This window comes from Phalacrocorax aristotelis, chromosome 15 (genome assembly GCF_949628215.1).
Source record: "Phalacrocorax aristotelis chromosome 15, bGulAri2.1, whole genome shotgun sequence".
NCBI lineage: Eukaryota > Metazoa > Chordata > Aves > Suliformes > Phalacrocoracidae > Phalacrocorax > Phalacrocorax aristotelis.
In genome coordinates, this window is record NC_134290.1 from 678,667 (window position 1) to 701,268 (window position 22,602).

Sequence of the window (22,602 nt, forward strand, 5' to 3'; positions counted from 1 at the left end):
AACGCTTGGATGCAAGGAGCGGGATCCGCTTGTCTCTCGGTCTTCTCCGGCAAGCACCTCCCGGCAGAGCGAACCCGGAGGAGGCGCCTCCGGGGGCGGGGGCTGCGCGGCACTGGGACCCGAGCAAAGAACACCCCGCTGGGGCGTCGCTCCTCCGGGAGCCCGGGGAGCCGGGGCGGGGCCGGCCGGGTCCCCCGCCTTCCTCGGCGCCTCTCCCGGCCCGGAGCCCGGAGCCTGCCCGGTCCGAGCGCGGCAGCATCGCGGCCATGGGCTCCCGGATAAGCCGGCAGAGCAGCCTGGAGGAGGAGAGCGCCGAGGAGCCTTGCGCCGGCCGGGGCGACTTCCACCTCTCCTCCCTCTTCCTCCACCCGCAGAAGCTGCCCGGGGTGCTGCGGAAAGCCTCGCCGGCGCCCTACGTGCGGCGGGTGGGGTGGCTGCGGGAGATCCAGGCCACGCTCCGGGAGCGCAAGCGGGAGCACGCCGTACACATCCTCAGGCTGCTTCGGAAGGTAAGTGCTGCGGACGGGCGAGCGGGGCCGCAACAAAGGGCTGCGGGCGGGGCCGGGGTCTGCAGCCCCCCGCGCCGCCGTGCAGGGCTGGGAGCCAGGGTTTGCAGCCCACCTCCTCGGCGGGGCGGCTCTTTGTGCCGCTGTTCAGCGCTCCGTGCCCCGGCGCTTCGGGAGCCCCACTCGGTCCCCGCCGGCCGCGGCAGGAGCGGCTGCGGGGAGGCGACACCCACCCTAGCTCCCCGCCACCTCCCCGTGTCCCCTCGGCCGGCTGCCCGGGGGCAGGGAGGAGGACTTGTGCTACAGGCAGGAAAAGGGGTGTCCAAGCCGCAGCTGCCCCTATCCACACCCCTCCGTGCCAGCCCTGGGTGTGCTCAAGAGCGATGCACCCCAGAGAAAAGCCACTGCCATCCCACTACTGCTGCATCCCCATCCACCTGCCTAGCCAGGCTGACCAAGGTCTGCCTTTGGGACCACCCAAAATGGTTTTAAAGAGGATCTCTGGTACTGCCTAGGCTGAGAGGAGAGGTAAAGGGGTCAGTGTATCAGTGGGAGCTTGCTTCTGTCTGCCACCATTCAGGAACAGCAAAGCCAGAGTCCTGACAGTGTGGTGCCTAACTGATGCTGAGGGTAGAGCCCTGCTGCTGGAACAGAGCCAACCCCTCCATCACTTTCCAGGCAAACTCAGCTCCCCCAAACTGCAGGCAACTCTGCAATCAGTAGTGCTGGGGACAAATCCTCCCTCTGATTTTGACATAAAACACCATCAGTTCTTAGCTGCTTATGCTACTTCATTAGATAATGGCCTACTTCATCTTGGGAACATACTGAGTTTCTTGCCATAGTGGCAAGTAACCTTTAGTGTGAGTATGCTGGAGCAGGGACTGGCTTGCTGGGATGCTTGTTACAGCCACCCTACCAGCTGCAGGGAGCTGTGTTAACAGCCCTGCTCTCTGCTCTGAACATCCTGGGTTTTACAACACATCCAACAGTGGCCATCAGTGCCCCAGGCTACTAACAAGTTGCACGCTCATTAATAAGAACTTACAGGACGAAAATTACATCTCTTTTCCCATCCGCTGCCTTAGTGTTCACACAAGGATTGTTACCAGCACCACAGACACTCTTCTTGCCACACATATAGATAGATGAACCCTCAGCAGAATGCCTGTATGTGTGCACTGGTACGGCAGACAAGGGTTGAATCAGATTTCAAAGGCAGTTTTGGAAAGGCACTATTACAAGAAGCTTGTGAAGAGAGGCAACCACTCCGTTCACGAACGTGGCAATGTAACATGAACAGACTTCCGTAGGGTATGCCAGAGGCCAGAACTAGAGTGTCATTTTCTATAGTGCTCACCGCCTCTGTTGAGACTGAGGCACTGAAAACCCCCACAGACCTTGGAGATCTCCAGAAGGTTCAGCTGTGAACAGCCAGGGCTTGAATGCTAAGTCACAGGGCCATCTGGAATGGAGGGTTGTTTCTAAGTCCTTCTTTCAATGCAGCCTGCCAGCTCCTTTCAGGATCAGTTAAGCAGTTGGCTTCCCTCCATCTGCACTGGGAATTACCATGTCCTGAACACTCATGTTTTGTCCACTGTTCTTCCGGTTCCCCTTGTTATTCCTGGTCCCCATCTCTGCCTGCCTGTGTCAAAACGGTGACCCTCTGTTCATCTGCTTATGACAGAGCAGTTGGGACTGCATCCTGTAGTCACAACACAGCCTTCCTCCACCAAGTAAGATGGGAACCCATCCAACACCACACCAAAGAGTTAGTTGTGTGCTCAGAGATTTCAGAGACAGAGGGCTACACTGCCAACACGTATTGCACCCTTCAATGCCTAAACGCAGCTGTCAGCCAGGCTAGGGTCATGTAATCAGAACCAGTCCCCCCCACATGTCCAATGTCAGCTTCAAAGAGTACTATCATCATCCTTTTTTCTCATTTACAAATTTCCCTCCCTCAACTAAATTCAGCCCTTAGCTTGGTCCCCAGCATGTCCTTCCTTACACAAACTGGCTTACCTTGGCAGTAACACGCGCTCAGGAGTCACAGATTAATGTGTCCCAGTGAGGGTCTGTTTGTTACCTGTAAAAACAGAGATACCTTTTTCACTCTAGTGGACAGAATATTTAACATCATACCTCATCACTATGCCTTGAGCCAGGGTGCAAGCACCCCAGAGACAACAGAGCAACGGTGAGACCAGTATCGCAGCCTCCCTAAATGAGCAGACATGCTCAGCCGGACCGGAGGACATGGGCTCCTGCTGCAAGGCAGTCTGCTGCTCCCAGCAGACACAGACCTTGTCCAGCCCCACAGATGTACCCTGCAGGATGTAATTGTACCTGCCAGTGTTTTTTGACCTGTGATCTGCAGATCCCAAAGAGCTGTGGAGTGCTTCTAGAATGTTGGGAGGTGCAATTAAGTAAAGCAAGCAAGAAGCCAGAAGCCAAGCTGCTAACAGATATGCAAGATACTAGCATTTTAGAAGACTGTACAGAGAACAACTGCAAACCACAGGTGTACACTCATGTACACTTGCATCGTACAGGAACACTCAGACAGCTCCATTGCACATCATCTTATCAGTCTCAGAAACACCCACCTGCAAGACATACCAGCTTTCCTGCTGGTTTAAGTGGGCATCGCTCAGCTGAAGCCAGGGGAGACATCAGACTTACACCAGCAAAAGGTCTAGTACAATCTGCTTTCCCTGTGCTGAGACAACGGCCAAGGGTAATTTTTAAGATAACAGCACTAGGTCAACTGAACTGGCAAGACGTATAATGTTCCGTTGTCTGCAGTCACCCTTTAGGTGGTACAAAATTTGCCAGGAAGTATGAGAGAGGGGGAGGGAAACAAGTGAGATGAACCAGAAAATACCCCTGAGCTAAGAATTTATGGACTATCAACATGAAGTGGATATTTACAGCTATATTATTTATAAAACCCTCGCAGGCAGGATTTGTAGTGGGTCTGCAGATTCATCTTAATGGTGTAGCTCCAATTGGGGGAGTTTAATTACTGCTCTGACATCCACTGCTGCATGCCCAGCCATGCCAACCTCTCAGCAGCTTTCTTCATCTGTGCCTATTACACTTGGCGTAGGAGGCTCCATTTCCCTGAAGCCTTACTGTTAAGGGAGACATTGGCATGATGCCTTGGTATGCTCCTGGCTCACATCCAGCTGTGGCTGTCCTTCAGGACTGATCCACTGCTTGGCTTCCTTGGTAGCTTATGGGTGTCATCTGTGTACACACAGTGACGGGGCTGTGAAGCATTTGGTTTATTCTCCCTTTCTCCACCAGATCTGTATCTGGGGTCTCTTTGATATTGTGCTCTCTGCTCAATCCAAGCATATCCAGAGCAGGAGAGAATGGATACAGCACTGGCTTTGATTGCTGCTTAGGGTTAAGATCCGACACCTCTGCCACCTATGGCTCCTTCCCTGATGGTGATACATGTGTCTACCCCCCCCCCCTTTTTTTTTTTTTGAGCTCTCAGTGCATCTTTCACTGGGAGGTGCCTGAAGCACACATTCAGCAGAGCAGTGCAAACATATGGGGCACCCATTTGCTTATTCATTTCTTTTGGCAGCAGCATACAGAATTGGCATAGGACTTGTTTCCTCCCTCAACTGAGCCCTCCTTGTCAACTGAATCAAACCCAGCACTGTTCCTATTAGGGAGCTTTATTGTTCCACATTTCTACTCCTGGGGTATATTTTTTTCTGCACTCAGGGTATTTTCATGTATGTGATCTCTTTCCCAGATGCTCCCCACCCCCCCAGCTGTGTGGTATCACCTGACTGTGATAACTATGTCATATATTAGAAATTACCTTTCCTCTTAGCAAGAAACAGCTTAGTTCTTTGCAGTGTCACCCATCTGGCCCCTGGGGAGGCTTTCTGTTCCCAAGGATGCTGAGGTTTCTTCCAGCATGTCCAAAGGTGCCCCATACCCTGGTCCATGCAGGTAAGTTGCATGGACCAGATATTCCCCTAGCTCACCCTGTGGAAGATAGGAAGAGGACTCCCCAGGACTGTTGTGTAGAGCTACCTATAAATTTACCACTACACCCAAAAGACAATACTGCCAATGCGTAGCATTTCCTGAGAAGTCCAAAGCACAGCTAAACTCAAACTGATGGGTCAGCCAGCGACCACCAGTGTGGAAGGCAGTATCTAAATACCTGAGAAAGGTTTGATTCTTCCAGAAAAGCTAAGATTGGAGCAGCAGGTTTAGAGCCAGCCTTCCTTCTTGGCTTCTTCAGCAGGTTGACAGAGAAGCTGACAAAACTGTAAGTTTCTCTGGAGCTAATTCTCTCTGGGCTTCAGCCAGCCTGGAAATGATACCACTCTCACCTTCCTGTGGTAAGTAGAAACAAGGCGGTCAGTCCCTAAGATGATTAGCTCAGCTTAACACTGCATCTCATTCAGCTCTCTGGCTGTCCACGTTCCCCATCACAGTAATGCTGGGTCAGACACAGCTGCTTCACCTTTGTTGGATAGTTTCATCTACTAAGCAACCAGCTGGCACCTCATGGGATTTACTTTCTTGTTTCAAAACAACTCATGGTTATAGCTCCAAGGGAGCCCATATCTCTGTTTTTCTTGTAGGACCTAGGACTGGAAGGAACATTCCTCAATGAAGTGCTCTACAAAAATGCAACTTTCCTCAACTTGGTGGATCCCATCTCCCATGACTTGCTGATGAGCCTTGCTAGAGATCTGCAGTGTCCTAAAAAGGTGAGCCCTTCCCTCAGCTCAGTGGACGTTTTACAACTTCGCACTGATGCAGAGAGCGCCCTAATGGGGTGGCTGGTTCTGCCTGGTGCTCTGCAATCCTTCAGAACCAGCCAGTGTATGCCCTTGGAGTGGCAGCATATAGACTGTTGTGCATTTTTCTGTAGAAATCAGTTAAAAACATGAATGCAACTGAAGGAGGGGGTGGTTATACACACAGAAATCAGGAATTTACTTTTTGTGCCAATAAAACTTGATGATAGGGTACAGGCCAGATAAAAATATATGGGGTGGATGGTGGTGCCATATTCGGTGGTGCCATATTCACTGGTGCATCACAGAGGTTCAAAGCAGCTAGCTTATGGGGTGCTTATGGGTCTGCAGAGGGGAACAGAGATCTCTGCACCTCTGCCCAGGCTGGTGTCTCTGCAGGAGGAGGACAAGAACCTCTGTCTTCCCAGGCCCTTTGCCATACATAACTGCCCTAACCCAGCACTATATCCCCCTATAACCTCCCAGATCTCCACGTAAAGAATGATGCTGAAGGAATATATTGCAACTCAGGGTTCAAGAAGCAGATGTTATGTGCACGGTATCTCTGCACTGCTCCACACTTTCCTTCAGAGCATAGGGAGAGCAGAGACAAAGGAAGGCAACGCTGAGTGCAGACAAACACCACAGATACCACAGTCCCACTGCAACATCAGCATCCATTTGTGTTACCCTTTGCCATCACAAACAGTTGGATTTGTAATACATCCATTTGCTCATCAAGCTTGGCAAGTGTCGTGTTTGCTTTACAAGGAGAGCAACAGAGTGAATTTCTTTATTCAAAGAAAGATATTAAGTACACCCAGCTCAGAGCAAACAGTGGCACCCTAGGGAATACACTGAATGCCTGGTGTAGATTTTAGTGGCATTTCTAACCTTGTTCTGCCATCTCCTGAGGCTCTCTGATAGTAATTAACCAGTCACGTCTCAATATCCAAACTACATTTACCCGAAGTTTCATCATCAGGCTGCAATGCAACCTCAAAAATCAAGTGTAATTTTTGTGCAAATATTACAAGCTTCTAAAAAGGAAGAGGGTGGGTTGCAGCAGCAGTACCTCTTAACCATACTTCACTTGACCTCATCTCCAGCTGTTCTACCAGACCATCTCCAACCTCATGCTGTGCAGAGGTGGCATGAGGGGACATTACCCTACTCCAGTACCCACATGCCTAGCAGAAAGCACACTACAGTCTTTGTATACCTGCATATACCTGCCCCCCCTCTATTTTCATGTCTTATAGATGCACATGCTTTTCTGCACTGACACACATACCATTATATAGATAGTGTTTTCCCCATTCCTAAGGAAGATGTTGAGCACCTGAGCTGCCCCTCAAAGCCAACAGGAGTTTAATTAAGGCATTGGAGACACTCAGCACCCTGCAGGACCAGCATCCATCCCAGCACAATCATCATCAGACCATGTCCCCTCTTCAGCCCTGGCTGAGCATCTGGTGGGTGTAACTGCATTACAGGAGAGCAGGCTGAGTGCAATTCCCAGTTTGTCAGTGGAAATTAAATCAGTGAGGACAGGGGAAGGAACAGGAGGGTAATTCTTAGCTGTCAGCCAACAAACGCTTGCGGAGCATTGTGCCAGCTTCTGCACTGAAGCCTGCTATGCATGTGCACCCCCTTGGAAAGGTCTGCTGTTGTAGGTGACAGCAGGGTCCCAGATGCAGCCTTACCAGTACAGTAGTAGCCCAGAACAAGGCACCTACCCAATGGCACAGGTCAGTCCCTGTGGGGTTCCCAGGGGAGCTAGGACAAGGATCAGCAGGTGTTCAGCTGAGCAGAGGCTGGGATCCCTCTCCACTTGGCACAGCAGAATGGCCACGTGCTGGCAGCGCATCCCTGGGGAGTTCAGCTGAATCAGTGACAGCTTAGGAAAGTCACAGTGCAGCTGTTGGATCACAGTACAGCACTTTAATTTACCCTTTATTGCAAGCAGTTAGCATATGCCCTGACAACTTTACTGTATGTTTACCTATCAAATTCCAAAATACACATGTTGCACCACAGCTAGAGGGCTGAGGAATGGGAATGCAGGTGTCTCAGCATTTGGAAAATATGCTAGAGGGGGCAGTAATCCCAGCCTTCAACAGCTGCCATTTGCCATTCTACTTCACCAGAGGAAGAGAGGTGCTGTTCAAAGTCATGGCAATAGACAACACGTGCAAAAATAAACCCAGCGAAGTAGCCACCATCTTGGTGCCATCTTTTCCTGATGAGTTACTGCAGGGGCTGGAGGGAACTGCTGGCATTGGGAAGCTCCTGAACTCAAACCTCCAGGAGCAGAATGGGCTGCAAGGAAGTAAGATGGAATATGGGGAACTCATTGGTTCCCTGTCCTGGGATCTCCCAGCTGCAGCGTGGGAGGGAACAGAGTCAGGGTACTGCTGCAGGAGGAGCAGGGATGTCCCAGGGCACGTCTCTCCCAGCAAGAAGCATCTGGGGAATGGGGCACAGGTGCCAACTGCTGACCTGTCCACATGAGGGGAATAGATGGTCAGTCCAAAGCCAGTATGCAGTTAGAGTTTGGGAGGCACAGCAACAAGGTAATTGATAGAAATTTAGCATAGTCCTGTAACACAATGAGTTGGCTGCTTGTCTGCCCGGCTGCAGATGGGTGCTGCTGAGGGTACAGCAGTGAGGAGTTGAGGCACCCATGATGTCACTGCATTGGGCTTTTTTGAAAGCAGAGATCTTTTGAAAAGGGTGTAGCGGGTCCCTGCACAGAGCCCTTCTCACATTGTCAAGCACCCCTGATACCCCCCCTCTTCTGAGATCCACTTGCTCCTTGCTAGGGTGTGAAATTGTAGCCCCACTCTGGGCAGGAACATGCTAGCAGAGCTGGGGTCCTTCCTGGCAGTACAGAGCTCCTACTCCTCCTCCTCCACCCCAGGAGGAGATGGTGTGTGGCACAGAGGTATCTCAGGCCTTTTCACCATTCCTCTTTCATCCTCTTTTCCTCCCCTATATTTCCCTGCTCCACTACCACCTCTGTTTCTTTCCCATCTTCCTCTGTCCTCCCCCTTGCCGCCTGTTCTGCTGTGGTACATGCAGAGGCTAAGCTGTCCCTTTGCTTTCAGGAATATGACCCCTGGAAATCCTCGGACAGGATCTGCAGGCAGCTGATTTACCACCTAACTCCCCACTCAAAATGGCACCGGCACGGTATGCCCCGGAGGAAGTCCCAAGTGTGGTAAGCAACCTGGCAGGGACAGTGTGGATGAGCACAGAGCAGAATCTGCCAGGAGCAGCTGTGCTGCAGCCAAGCACCATCCCAGTCTGCCACTACTGCCCTTCTCAGAGAAGGGCTCTGAGGCTCTGCTCAGTCTCTTAGAAAACCTCAGCCAAACAGCATAGGGTCAGTGCCAACGCCCCTCTCTCAATCTGGTTTGCTGTTTACTCCTTTTTATGTAGTCTTACCATTCCTCAACCTCTCCCAGGTGCACTGAAATCAGTCCCACTGAAACAATGGTTGCACAGTACAGACAACCCTCCGAGCAGGGCTCACAGGGCATTTGGCCCTCGGAGCATTGCTAAAGCTGGCAGCCTTCCAGATACATGCACCCACATGCTGAGCTAAGCCGGACCCCAGCTCTGCATCCCACTCTGTCCTTGTCTATCCCAGTGTAACTTCCCTGCCTGCAGGGGAGGTCTCCCATTATGAAGGGCTGCTGATCACCCCATTCAGTAGCAACCACATTGGGGTGGCTGGCAGAGAGCTGGCCAACCTTACTTACCTCCCACTTCTCTGCCAGGGCTGGAGACGATGGAGAGTCTTACACACAGGGAACCCAAGTCAAGGCACATTGGCCAAAGACAGCTACTGGATGGCAACTGCTTTCTACTACATATTCAGACACCCACACTTGCTCTCTCCTTGACACTTGCTGCCTTTCTAATCAGATGAAGAGCAATCCCTACTTCTTCTAAATCCACCCCTTCTTGTTTTCTTCAAGCAAATCCTGTCCCTGAGACACAGATCACCCATTCTGAAGAAAAAACAGAGAAGCGACTAAGAAAAAAGGAGCTTATGTCAGTCCCATTAGCTTCACAGGAATAAATGCAGGATTGGGTAAAAAGAAATGCAAAATTAGCAGCACTCTGAGAACGTCCTTGGGCTTTCCTGAGACTTTCAGAGTCTTTGATGCCTGTGCCAGCAACTTAAAACCCCCCATGGGATTTGACATTTCCATTGTGCCTTTCGTTCTGACTCCAGGGCAGATCCCCAGTACGTCTTAAGGAATAAAATCCCTAATACCATGATTTTCAGGCCATCTGCCTCTCAAAGCTGTAGCCCCACTTTGCCACTGAATCTGAGCCCCCTGTGACTTTCAGTGCTCTCATCCCCAGCACCCCACAGGGCAGGGTGGTTTGTGCCAGTTTGCAGGTGGGAACCACAGCACAGAAAAAGTCCAAGGGACCAGAGCTGAGCAAGTCCTTTTCCAGACCCACTCAGATGGCCTTTTCCCTATGGGACCCTGCAGAGCACTGGAGATGCAGAGAGCAGGTCTGACCTCATCCTTATCCCCTCCCAAGATAGGGAAGAGAGGCTTAAAGCTAGGAGGTGCTGGAAACAGGGAGAGCTCTAGAGAAGGTGGCTGCCTCCATTCCTTTCCAAGCTCCCTTTTACTGAAAGCCAGCCTCATTCTGGTTTTCTAAGTGAGAAATCCCTCCCTGCTGCTACCTAACTCAACCCTCTGCCCCCACACTCCTGTTCTGAGACAGAACAAGCCTCTTCTCCAGTTGGAGAGTCAAACTGGAGGTGTTCCCTCTGGCTGCACAGCCTGGAGAGAGCAGAAGAAACTCATCACTGCTGCTAACTCATCACTTACTAACGTCATGGAGAGCAGACCTGTGGCCAGAGGAAGAGCACGAGGCCCCATGAGCCCAGATTGCACACAGGGGGGTCAGGCCCAAAGTGCTGGCCAGGTACAGAGCATGGGAGCACAAACAGGGAGAGGGGAGCAAGGCAATGTGCAATGGAGGGAAATATAGGGCTAAAATGTGTGACCCTGCCTGGCTGCCAGGCCCATCTGCACAGTGTTACATAAGGCACAAAATTTTGACTAAATATGAAACAGCAGAGCTTCCTCTTTTAAAACTGGAGAGGAACCGGTTTGCAGTTTGCAGCAAAAGGCAGCTTGCAGAGTTGGCATCCGAGGGCACTGCAAGAAAATGGATGTTGCCGGTAGCGGGAAGGCAATAAATAGCTGTTTCATTTTGAGATATCAGGGCCTAATTTTGTCCAGCCAGGCTGTTTTTACCTGATCTGAAGTCTACACTTTTGTCTGCTAGTGGGAATATTTTACTGTAGTCTCTGAATCCATGCCCTTGTATTGCAGCCTTCCTGCCTTCAAAGGCCCGCAAAAAGCATGGGTGTAACAGCAATACTTTGAAGGCATTTCTAAAATCTAGTGGGGATTTGGGACAGCAGGGAGGAATCAGTGTGAGGAGAATACATTCAGGAACTCAGTTCTCCTCTCGCTTTTGCAGCGTCCTGGGCTTTGGCTTCCACAGAGCTGATGCAGGACCCCCTTGTTCTCTTCTGAAATGCGATTTCTGCTTTCTGGCAGCATGTCAGATGGATGCAGGAGATAATTAACAAGCCCAGCTATACAGAGAGCTCAGAGCATCTGCCAGGTTTTAATTACATTTGGGCTGTTATGGAGATGTGATATGGGAGGTGGAAAGGATCTGCAGTACTGGAGCTGGATCACTCATCAGGTGTTCCTCCCCACCACCAAAGAGCAAACCAGCACATCCAAAACAAACTGTAGTTACATCTCCATCTACTCTCAGTGGGATCCAAAGCATCCAGCTAGTACAAACCTGAGCCTTTATGAACTCGTAAAGCAGAAAGGCTAAGATACATTTCTTCAAGCACTCCTGTTTCGATACATAGCAATCCCAGTACATCTGGGCCTGTAAACTCTTAGTTGGTTTTTAATAGAACCAACCATACTTCCACCAAGCAGGAATAGCCTTATGCTATAGAGACAAACAAGATGCTAAATATTCACAAACGTGAGAGCCTCTGGATATGCACAGATATGTTCCTCTAGACCTCCTTAACTGCAAACCAGCTCCCCACTAAAGCCAGAGGTCCCACCTGCTTCCACTACCACCTTAAACACTGATGTATTCAACCCAGGGCTACAACAGCTGCGAAGGTGCTATGTGCCTTGCACAGGACACAGTGGACTGCTGTTTATCCTGTTTAGCCATTCCTCTGAAGAGCTACCGACAGAAGTGACTATATATGGCACCTGACCCTGAGTCTGGGGGAGAAGTCAGGCCACATGCTATTATCAGCTGAATACCCCAAGCCAGAAGTAAAGTCCATACAAAAACATGGAAGGAAAAAGCTTATTGCAGCACAGCAGACTCAGTGCAACAGCATCTGAAGCAAGGAGGAGAGATCCAGCCTGTGCTGTGTCTGCTGTCTCCGCTTAATTAAACTGTCAAAAGCAATGCTGGGAGGCCATGGGCTCTTGACAGTGTCTGTCTGCCTCAGACACTGCTAACCCTTCATTGTACATTTCAGCTGCCCAGGTGAGGCTTGGACAGGTTTGCTGCTCTTAAAGGGTTCAATTCTTTCCTGCAAAATCCTGTCTCAGGTCAGCTAACAGCCTGCACCCCACCTTGTGGCTGACCCTGCTTCAGTTGGCTGCCTGATCAAATGGGGAAGTCGAGCTCTTGGGGGATTTACTGGAGGTTATAAAATTAAAAACTCAAATGCTGGAGGATATTTCCACAATAGGGACCAGCATGACTTCACTGCACAATTGTCAGTCCCTTATATTCTAATGGGAATTCAGTATTAGCACTATTTTACAGTTATATAGATCACTCACACTTAATGACCAGAATATGTCCTGGAGTATTGCATAACTCCAGGTTTGCTTTCTCATTAAATTGATATTTATAGTGTAAAGAGTAATGGATTAAGAAATGCTCTTCTCCACAGACATAGGCTTCTTAGACTATTAACACCAATTCTGTGGTATTTTGACAGATGCAGAATTTTTGGATGTTATTAATTCTTGTTTTCAGAAGTCTTCAGAATTCCTTAAATCAGCACTGCAGAACTACATGTTCTAGTGTCTATCCCTAATATAGACTTAGAATCTAAGTCTATCATCTAGATAAATGATCGTTCCACCATCTGCATCCCTGCAATCCAAGGAACTTATTACCTTTTGAGTGCAAAGCCATACTGGACTGCAATTCAGAGGGGAGGGGGAGAAGGGTACCAGGGGAAGGTAGCATTTGTCTGGAGAGCTAGATCACAGCCTAGTATTGCAGTCAAGAAGCCGTGAATTACAGCTGAGCTCTCTTGGCAAAGCCATGTCAGGGAACCTTATGCATCTTCCACTTGCATTGTCCCCAGAGCTGGCTACGTCAGTATAATTACTTCCTTCTCGAGTCCAAAGGATTAATCTTGAATCCACAAAACACAAAGTGATCTTTACAAGCAGGATGTTCCTGGCACAGAAAAAATCCCAGATTTTTCAGTGACTTGTTCCAGAACGGCAAAGGCAGCTGTGTGCATGGAGTTAACTCCCAAACTATGCATCTAGGCTTTCCTTTTCACAAGTCTCACCACAATTTTACTTTGCTCATCTGAGTGAATTTTATTTTGAAACATCTTGGCTAATCCAAAGCTGGGTGGAGAACAGAGATGCTTTCTGGGTTCATTTCTCTGTTTCTCAGACACTGATGTGCATTGCTGAGACATTGCAGGATTAGATGCCCTTTTAAAATGGAATGAAAGCACTTGTGTCTAGAAGACTCAAGGAAACAGCTCTCAAAGGCTTTGGATCTTTGTGGGTTGTTTGTTTTTGTTTGGTTAGTTTTTCAAGGGGGGATTGTTTGGTTGGCTTTTTTGTTCCACCCAAAAAACATCACTCAGGGCTGCACATGACAGTGTTGGCAGATTAGGTAGGTCCTAGCCTTCGCATGGCATGAGGTGAATAGTAACTAGAGCTTCATGTCACCCTTATGCAACAGGGTAAATAGGCACCATCATTCCTGCTTTAGAGGTAGGAAGCTAAGTTAGAGAATGCCAGTCAGTTAACTAAAGTCACGTGGCAATAGTCATATGGGAGTACAGAAACGGCCCCACACAATGTTTTTGAGAAGCTGCTGCTTGCAGAGATGTCAGCTGACCAGACATGACCTGGTGATTAAAATGTGGAGGGAGGCAGGAACGTCCCCTCCCCTCATCTTACAGGGCAGAGACACCCAAACACTACCCGCGATCAGGGTTCCCAGCAGCATTGAGAGGCAGGTGCATCTGCAAAGGTTGTTGGAGGTGGCAGAATGGGTCATCCAGCAGCTTGACACTGCCTTGTGGCAGATCAGAAGGAAAAAGTCTAAGGCAGGCAGGAGAAGCAGGACACTTTGATAGAGGCAATGACTAAAATAATAGCAGCTGGGTGGCAGATGGTAGTTAAAAGGAATCAGCTTAGAGCTTGTACCTTTAACTCTTACCCAGTTGAAGATCTGACAAGAACATAGGCTGATACATGACATTTACAGTGAGGAAGGTAGCATTATTCCTTGCTTTGCTAGGACAGACCTAAATAATGAGATGAAACAACCAGAGGTCTTGAATGGATCAAGTGGCAGCAGGAGGAAGGCCACGGGCTCACAGCTCTCTTGAACACACCTTCAAGGACAGAGTGAAGGTGACAGTGGAGCCAGGAGGAGAGGCGCTTAGCCGCATCATCACCTACAGTTATCCACATCCTACTCCAGTTGCAGAGGGAGGAGGGTAGAAGAAAGGCCACCTTTGCACTGCCTTCTCACATGGTGAGGGATCTCCCCACAGTTGATCAAATAAACTCGGGTACAAGGATGGAGATGCAACTGAGGGACTTCTCATGGAAGAGGCCTGTTTGCGCACTGCCTACATCTTTGCAGAGGTGCTGGGCCCAGCCTCAGTACAGCTCAGGCTGAGTTAGTCTAGGTCAGTGATTCTGAGGATTCTCTTTCATGTCTCACTAGAGGCAGCTAAAGCCAGCCCTGCACAGCAAGCACCCTGTACCACAGGGAAGCAGAGCACACAGATTATGCCAAGTAGGCAATTAAAAAGCCCAGAGTCCATCCTCTAAATCACTGCTCAGAGAACAGAAGCCATCCAGACATGCCTGTCACTAGGTTCTATGCAAGGAAGAGCAACCAGGAGATACCCGACTCATTACTAATTAGCCACTCCTGGCAGTGCCTGTTAATGTAGGAAGGGACACACAGTGATGGGACACTCTGGCAGCAGAAAATTTTACATTTGGAGGCAAATTAAATATAAAAATAGGAGGGGGGAGGGGGATAAAGCTGGTAGTTCCTCAAAGAGACAGGTAGGGACTAGCAGGCATGCTTCTTTACTGAAATCTTATCTGGCTCATATCTCCTCCCAGCCTCTCTCCATAGCACGGAGACAAGGAAATGAGGCTGGGACTCCAGGAACCTGAACATTCTCAGGCTGAACAAGCTCCTCCAAACCCCACAAAGCTAACGAGAGGTGAGGCACTGCTGTGGCTACTGCAAGTCCCACCAGAGCAACAATCAGGAGTCATTACATCCCTTCCCAGCAGCCAAAGAAATCAGCTGATGAGAAAGAAGTTGAAAGGATTCAGTGCTAATAAAAAAAAAAAAAACAACAGAAAAAAATGTGCTGAGCCCTCAGCTTTCTGGACTCAAAGAAGGACCTGGAGAGTGCCTAAGGGTTAGGTCCCTTGGGACAGGCCTTGGAGGCAAACAATTAGCAAATAATTGTTTTGGTGCTCTCTCTCACTTGGTTTCAGCTCCCTCTCAATTGTTTCGGCTCATCTCAAGACAGCTTTGAATTTGCTTTCGTTAGCTGGGTTCCCAGGAGGCAAGAACAGTGACTGGGCCTTATGTGGCAAGAGGACTCTTGTCCCAGAAAAAAACCAAGGGAGTCACAACATGGTTTCATCCCTTTCCTGCCTGCATTTCTGATTGAGAAAGATCCTTCTTCCAACACCTGCAAGTTCCTCAGACCACTATGCTGCCTGAACTGATCCTGGGTGGATCTCACATGGCCAGGCTCATGGTGCACCCTGGGGACTGCTGGCTAACACCCACTGAAGAGCTGAGTTGGCACCTGGGGAAGGGATAAGTGGGAGAAAGGCCAGATCACAGGGAGGGAGTTTGGAACGATGCAAGGAATGACTTGTTTCACATGAGAAGGAAGGCGACATACATAGAAGAGCTCTCATTCCCTCAGGAAGGCCAGACTAGGGTTGCAAGCAGGGCACTGATCCCTTGTACACGGGGGGTAGGCAGGCACCATTCCTCGCTGGACGCTGCATCTAGCTCCAGGCAGGCAGTAGGAGACCAGCTGCTGATTGCCCTTGCTTCTTGCTCAATGTTTCACAGGATTTCTCATTTGCAGCCATTTCTCCAGCACCTAAGGGAGTGGGGGGTTTGTTTCCTCTCTAAGCTTGCTGCAGATAATAGAAACAGTCTGCTTTCCTGCACCCAGGGTCCAGATCCTTGTTAGACACAAATCCCCACAATTATAAATCTGCACACAGCACCAGTTGCTGTAGCATTAGGCTAATCCAGCCTCCGGTGCTTTGCAGTCCTCTGCCCACAAGTCCCATGGGCATCAAGAGCCATGTCACCAAGTAGCTGTTTTGTCTCACACAAAGGAAAAAAAAAAAAAAGCTTCTGCAGCTGAAGCAATCTTTAAGCCTATTTTACTTGTAGAAATTAGGCCATAATAGATGACCCATTTCCCTGGAAATAAACCTGGCATTTTCTTAGCTGTTGTACAAGTGTCTAAGAGCCTGGGGTCCTGTGTATCGTGCCCCACCCCAGAAGAAACAGAGTTTAGCAGAGCTCAAAAAAAACACCAAGTGTCAGATAATTCAGAGTAAAGCTTCCACCCACGTCTCCCTGTCGCTTTTCTGACAGGGGATAACAAAGCAATGGAGAAGGAGGAGTGGTCAGCTATTCTGTGCCCTGCCCCAGAGATGCTGTTTAGCTGCACCTCTTGGAGCTGCACAGGAACACCAAGGAGGCAAGGAGGAGAGCTGCCAGGACTCAAAGCATGCATGGCGCATCAAGTCTCATGCTTCAGCACTTACCAGAAAGCCGAGGGCCTGGCTGCGGCATTAGGGGCTACATCCACCAGCACAAGGCTTCTACAGACACATCCCTACAAGAAGCATTTTTACAGGCAAGAGAAGAACTTGTTTAAGAAGGAACCCACAGTTTTGAGGCAGGAGGCCCAGAGCCACCCTGGCAGGTACAGCAATGAGGGCAAAAGGAAGCAGCAAAAAACACAGGAAAGGAAAGAAAAACAAGGCAGCAAAGGAGGGAGGGAGGGCCCTGGCACAGGACAGGAGGCCGGAGGGTTTAAGCACATTCAGCCAGGAGCAGTCCAGTCTGGAGAATCAGTTACAGCAAGATAATTTGCCTGCTCGATTAAGGCCTCCCTGGGGTATTGGCTTGTTGTTGGGAAGAGCAGCAGAAGGTACCTACTCTGGTCAGAGCACAAACCGTGACTTATTGCTGCAGTCCCCGCACAGCAGTCAGCAGGAGGGGAGGCTTCACGGGCAAAGGCAGACAAGCACGTTGCTTTTGGCCTTCTGACGTTTCCTCTCACTCCTCGCTGTCTGCACTCAGAGCCAAGCCACTCAAAAGGGGACCCCAAGAGCCGTTCAAACTTGCCCCCAATTAAGAAAGCTGCTGTTGCAAACGCAGCAGGAAAAGCGGCACCTGAATGCTGAGGCCCGGCAGGGGGAGCGGTGCCAGCTCAGATGTGCCCTCCAGTGGGCCCCACTCCAGCCTGGCTCCCATCGCAGACTGGGAGCTCTAAGGCTTGGTCCTTCTAGCTTTACAATAGGAAGGTCAGAGGAGACTTTGCACAAACTCAGATGCGGCTTGGGGCGGGGGGGCATCCCTATATTTATGTCGCCTTTCTACACCCCACCCAGATTTGCCATGGGTTGACAGCACTGGGGAAGATAATTTCCAGGAGTCACAGGCTGTGTTTGCACAAAACATGCACTGAATTAATTATAAGCTTGCTTCTGTGCTTGTTTACCCTGTATTCCCCCACATGCCCCAAAAAAGTCTTACTCTAAACCAGTACAGGCCAAAGAAGGCTTCTGTCTCATCTCTTGTACCAGCCCCTACCAGATTTAGGGGACTATTTCCCCTGTTCAGTCAGGTTTATACTCAAGATTCATTTCTCCCCTCTTAGTGTGAGCAATATGGATGCACACCTCCACTGTGCACTTGATGCTTCGTTTTGCTAGAACAAGTACTCCATATAAAACATATAGCACAGCTAAAGGGATAACATGCCAGGGGATGCCTTGGACTCTCCCAGCTGTGAGGCTAGTCCCTGACAGATTTTTTACAAGGTGAATCCTCTTTTGTGGTAAGTTCTGCTACACCACTGCCTGTTGTTTGTGTCAAACTATACCAAAAAAAAGAGGCACACATTGTTTTTCCAGCAGAGTTGAAGAAATACAGTGCCTAGGCAGCCTGGGCTGATAGCAAACATTCCTTGATTACCAGGAAAAGGGAGGCTCGCCCAGTGCCATCCAGAGTGCAGCATACACAGTTCACAGCTCCTACTACTATTGCAGCAGCTGAGAGAAACGCATCACTGCTACAGGCAATGTGGTTGTGACTAATTCTTCACAATCCTGTCTCCGGGGCCCTGATATAGGAGAGAATCTTCCAGTGAAGGCCCTTTGGAGAACTCACTTGTATTCTTTCAGACCATTATAATTCACCAATACATCAGTTTCTGCTATTTGACAGTACAGACAAGCACTGCTCCCCTTGCCCCTCCTGTGATCCACTGAGGAGTAGTCTGGATCCTGTAAAGTGTAAACATTTAGTAAATAATACATAAAGCTCTTTTAAACCTTTAGGTCTGAAAGTAAGTTATTCCACACTCTTTTTACCTCTCTACCATGAGAGCTCATTAGCTCAAATGCATGCTTGCAGATGCTACCTCAGTCTTACACAGTGAATCCTCACAGGAAGCACAAGGACCCATAGAAGTAGCCTCAACAGAATGCTGCTAAACGCAGAGCATGAATTTGTGGGCTTAAGAATTGACAGGGCAGGCCACGAGGTCTTTCAACCTCACGCTCCGACAAGTAAGCACAGCTACAGGTTTGCCAATGTTGAATGTGTCCATGAATGGCTGCTGCCTGCACTGATGCACATTCATTCACTTGTATTACCACATGCTCATAGGAGATTATTAAGGACTGAAATTTCCAGGATGCCACAAACTGCACATGTAAAATGAAGCTACAGAGACAGCATTACACCCTCTTCACAACTGCAGAAGGGCCTGGCGACACTAAGGCTCATAGGGACATTCTCACCTGCCACAGGCGCTCCTGCGGTGCTGCCGCCTCCTCCAAGGAAATTGCACATCCCCATGTACCCGCTGCTCTCAGGGACAGGCTGTGCCACAGGTGTGCAGGATACTACAGAGAGCCAGATAGGAAGAGTGGGCACCTTCAAATTGGTGGTTAATTCTTAACCCACCCTGCTCCTCCCAGGCTCAACAAGGCACTTACAGACCCACTGACCACATGATTAATGACACTAGTGGTGGTCCTACTAGAGCTCCCATATCCTTAAAGCTAGATATGTCTGAAAGGACAGCAAGACTAATATCATTTACACTAAGGGACTAGGCTCTCATATGTTACACCAACATATATTTCTACTCAACCTTGCAATGTATCCCCACCAGCTCCTACAGCCCCACAGCTCCCACTTCTCACAGCACTCTCACAAAACCACAGCCCATCCTAAAACTCCACATCCCACTCCCTTTGCATACCCAACAACCCCATAGCACAGCCTTGCCTGCTGTACAACTTGCCCACCTCCTCGTCACTCCACTTGCCAGGTAGACAGCAAAAGAAATGCCTGAAACCATCTCTCTAGATTTCTTTTAGCACCCTTATGCCCTCTCCGCCTCCTCACAGCTGCAGCAGATCCCAGATGATCTGCTGACCACAGAGACCCAAATAAGCAGCCACTGGTGCTGCTTACTGACTAAGTGCTGCTTGGGAAGGCTTTTAAAGGGATATACAGTAAATACACTCTTGGAGTGCAGTTTTCCTATGGCTTGTTTTCCTGATAAGATATCCATTTTTCAGCCTTTTAACACTGCTGTCATCTGCAGTAGCCATGCAGCACAGTCTGTTTGTAACAGACCTTTGTAGTCACCTGGAGGGGTGGCACACAAACAGCCCACACACAGTCCAAACCAGTGTGCTTGGAAAGTTTGCTTGCCTTGGTTATTTTTGCTTTCTGTGCATGAGTGTCTGTACATGCACATACAAACACTTTGAAATGTGCTAGTGGAAGACACTGTAACATCCTATGTTTAGCCAGTTTTGGCAAAGTTTATGTGTAAGTACTGACAATATACAGGAAAATCCTAGGACAGAGTCTGCCTGGAGGCCTGGTGCAAACCTTGTGTTGTTTCCCAAATGAGCTCCATTAACCCTTTGCTTAACGTTCTAGCCCATGTTCTTAATGAGTTCTTCCCTGTTCCAGTTGATCTGTCACTTTGGTGAGAGATGAATGGGAGTGGTACCCTTAATGATCTCTCTCTCCCCCTTTCCATCATTAGCCTGAAGACCAGCCTGCAGAAGAAGGTGAGCCAGGACTCCATGGATTTGTCAGGGATCCCCCTGACCATGCGGGATGTCCACCGCATGGCCTACTACCTGCAGAACAACGGGGACAACCTCACATCTGTGGACCTGAGCTTCACCGAGCTGAATGATGACATGGTGCGCCTGCTGCTGCCCTTCCTCTGGGCACTGCCCAAGCTCACTCACCTTTCCCTCAATGGCAACCGACTGACGCGGGCGACCATGAAGGAGCTGACTGACACCATGAAGGACATGAACAAGTTCCCTTGCCTGGCCTGGGTTGACCTCGGCAACAATGTGGATGTCTCCTCCATGCCGCAGCCATTGCTCGTGGGCCTGCGCAAGCGCCTCAGCCAGCAGACCACACTGCCTACCATCTATGAGGCGCTCGACTGCGACTCAGAGATCTCCACCGGGCATGAGGGCAGCCAGCCAGAGGACGAAGCACCAGGAAGCACCCCGCCACATGCTTTCTCTCAGCAGGGCTGCGAGAGGTGACTGGACAACAGGCTGGCACTGGCACACTGAAGCCGCCCCAGGGAGAAGTCTTGAGTACAAACAGCAAGCAGAGGGCCAGCTTTACCAGCTTCCTTCTCTCACCTTCCCTGACATCTCCCCCCCACTTGCTGTGAGACAAAAGCCTGTTGTCCCCCCACAACGTGCTCCGCTCCCTCCCCTCACTGCCAAACCCATTGCCCATGTTCCAGAGAGGAACCAGTGACTTACAGTGAACCTGGTCCCCAGGCAGGGTCTCACTGGAAGACGGGAAAAGACCTGTCGGAGTCAAGAATATCCTCCAGCAGCCATTGGGTTGAGGGAAAGGGATGGGGGGGAAGCTAAAACAGAAACAGGCTTGTAGTTTACTTCCTTTCTTCCTTTTCCTATGCACCTTGGAAACCTTGGGACCTGCAGCCTTGAGTGTGAAAGGAGGTACCCCAAGAGTCTAGCTGTTGTGGAGCTTAGTTGAAGGGCTCAGAGGCCAGAGCTGGAGCCCGGCAGTGTGTCTCCCTCTTGTGTCTGGCTCCTTTTGTTTTGTTTTTTTCCTATTGTGTGTTTTGCATTAACGTCTGAACAAAGGGACTTGGTCAGAAACCATTGGATTGCATAGGCTGGGGCGGACACATGGCTTGGAACTGCAGCATCAGGATATTTGCTGTGTGACCGGGGTGAGAGGGAGGGGAAGGAGGTATGTGTTGGTGGGACATGGGGGATGGGATGAGTTGGGATGGGATGGGAGGAGAGGGAGGGAGAGCAGTCTTGTGGATTAGCAGGATTGGTTGCAAAAACTGTGCTTTTGTACTGAAATTACAAGGTCCAAGTGAAATCGAGGAAAAGCAGACAGCTGAGTGCGTAACTGTGGCACTAGAGGAGCAAGCAGTGAACATGCCAGAGGTGGGCACTTCCCAAACTAAAGCGCAAAGCTTTGGCTCCTCATGGCGTATTGCATACCTCATAATACAGACATGACATGAGCAGCTGCATCACCATTTCCAGTGCTGTCCAAAAACCAAACCACTGATGCAATATTTCTAGTGTTTTCCACATTGCTCATGCTCTATGTAAACATAATAAACAGTTCTCTTGGACATGAGGGTGAAGCACTATGGAGTCTGAGTACCTGGGTTGTTCATAAATTGAGCCAGCAGCCCAGACGCTACAAGAATACAAACCAGGAGTCCTCATGCAGTGCCTGAGCAGTGGGGGAGAGGATTAGCAAGTACCATTCACATTGGTGAGAGTGATTAATTCCCTTAAGGACAGTGAAACATGAAGGTTGATTTGTGGTAGGCTGCTGCCCTTCGTGTTGCAAGGCGCTGATACAAATAAACTGATCCGACTTTAGCTGGTAAGTCAAGTCTTCTCAATTATCTGTCCCCACAGGAATTCAGAGAGCAGATATGTTTTTGAAAGAGTTAAAGAAATCAGGCATATGTAAAAACCCATACAAGTCCTGGCCCTTCTAAATTAACAATGGTAACTTTGCCTTCCTCTGCTGATCCTCTCTGGGAGTCTCAACATGTACAAGCAACTCATATACTAAGCCACATAAATCCACATGAAATAGATACACCTTTCATGCTTCTTGCTGATTTTACAAGATGTTGCAAGAACCAACTTGGTGATATTTATCAAGTGATTTATCCCTGTTGGACCAAGAATGTGAGGCTACTGGAAGGTATCGGTGTCTCTGATCAACCACCAAAAGCCCCAGATAAATCCAGTTCTCTGAGGAAGAAAGCTGGGTTTAGAGACACTGTGCTGATTGTTGCTGACAGTGCAAATGCTGGACCCAGTCCTGTTCGCACCCCGGTCACTGGAACAGGACCTTGTAACCTTCATGTTGTTAACTTACAAACAGAGATGTTGTAAAGTCTTTGTACTGCTGACCAAAAAGAGCAGAACATACAAGGTAAAGCAAATATAGCTATGGCCAGGTGCTAGCCGCCCCTTCCCAGCGGAAGTGGAAGAGAAAGGGCCCTGAGATAGCCATAATATGATGCTTGGCCAGGAAGAGGGGGAACAGTGAGTGCAGATGTAGGGAGGCCCCAGCACAACCCAAGGTGGGAAGGGGGCACGTGCTCCCCTGCCCAGCTGTCTCCCAAACCCACT

The 22,602-nt window shown here is 49.6% G+C and overlaps 2 protein-coding genes across 4 annotated transcripts in view; one reads left to right on the plus strand and one right to left on the minus strand.

The window, feature by feature from the left end:
* The window catches only part of GGT1 (gamma-glutamyltransferase 1), a 67,269-nt gene extending 50,201 nt beyond the window's left edge, over nucleotides 1-17,068 (minus strand). Inside the window, exons 1-2 of one of the 3 annotated variants that reach the window (XM_075110006.1) lie at nucleotides 16,847-17,068; nucleotides 2,532-2,595 (exon numbers count right to left, since the gene is read on the minus strand). The gene's annotated coding sequence lies outside the window, so the exon portion shown is untranslated. Of the gene's footprint in view, nucleotides 1-2,531; nucleotides 2,596-16,431; nucleotides 16,568-16,828 lie in introns of those variants that run through there. The other 2 variants (XM_075110004.1, XM_075110005.1) reach the window with 2 other exon arrangements.
* Nucleotides 98-21,842, plus strand: LRRC75B (leucine rich repeat containing 75B). Its single transcript, XM_075110010.1, has 4 exons — nucleotides 98-509; nucleotides 5,129-5,257; nucleotides 8,398-8,510; nucleotides 19,968-21,842. Exons 1-4 carry the CDS (start codon nucleotides 267-269, stop codon nucleotides 20,488-20,490), a joined length of 1,008 nt encoding a protein of 335 aa, XP_074966111.1. The 5' UTR covers nucleotides 98-266; the 3' UTR covers nucleotides 20,491-21,842.
* Nucleotides 21,843-22,602: the final 760 nt, after the last annotated feature.

Bases quoted from the DNA above. Each gene is read 5' to 3' on its own strand.
- LRRC75B (XM_075110010.1), top strand. From the start codon at position 267: ATGGGCTCCCGGATAAGCCGGCAGAGCAGCCTGGAGGAGGAGAGCGCC. The intron at 5,258-8,397 runs GTGAGCCCTTCC...CTTTGCTTTCAG, and splicing joins ATCTGCAGTGTCCTAAAAAG to GAATATGACCCCTGGAAATC. The intron at 8,511-19,967 runs GTAAGCAACCTG...TTCCATCATTAG, and splicing joins CGGAGGAAGTCCCAAGTGTG to CCTGAAGACCAGCCTGCAGA.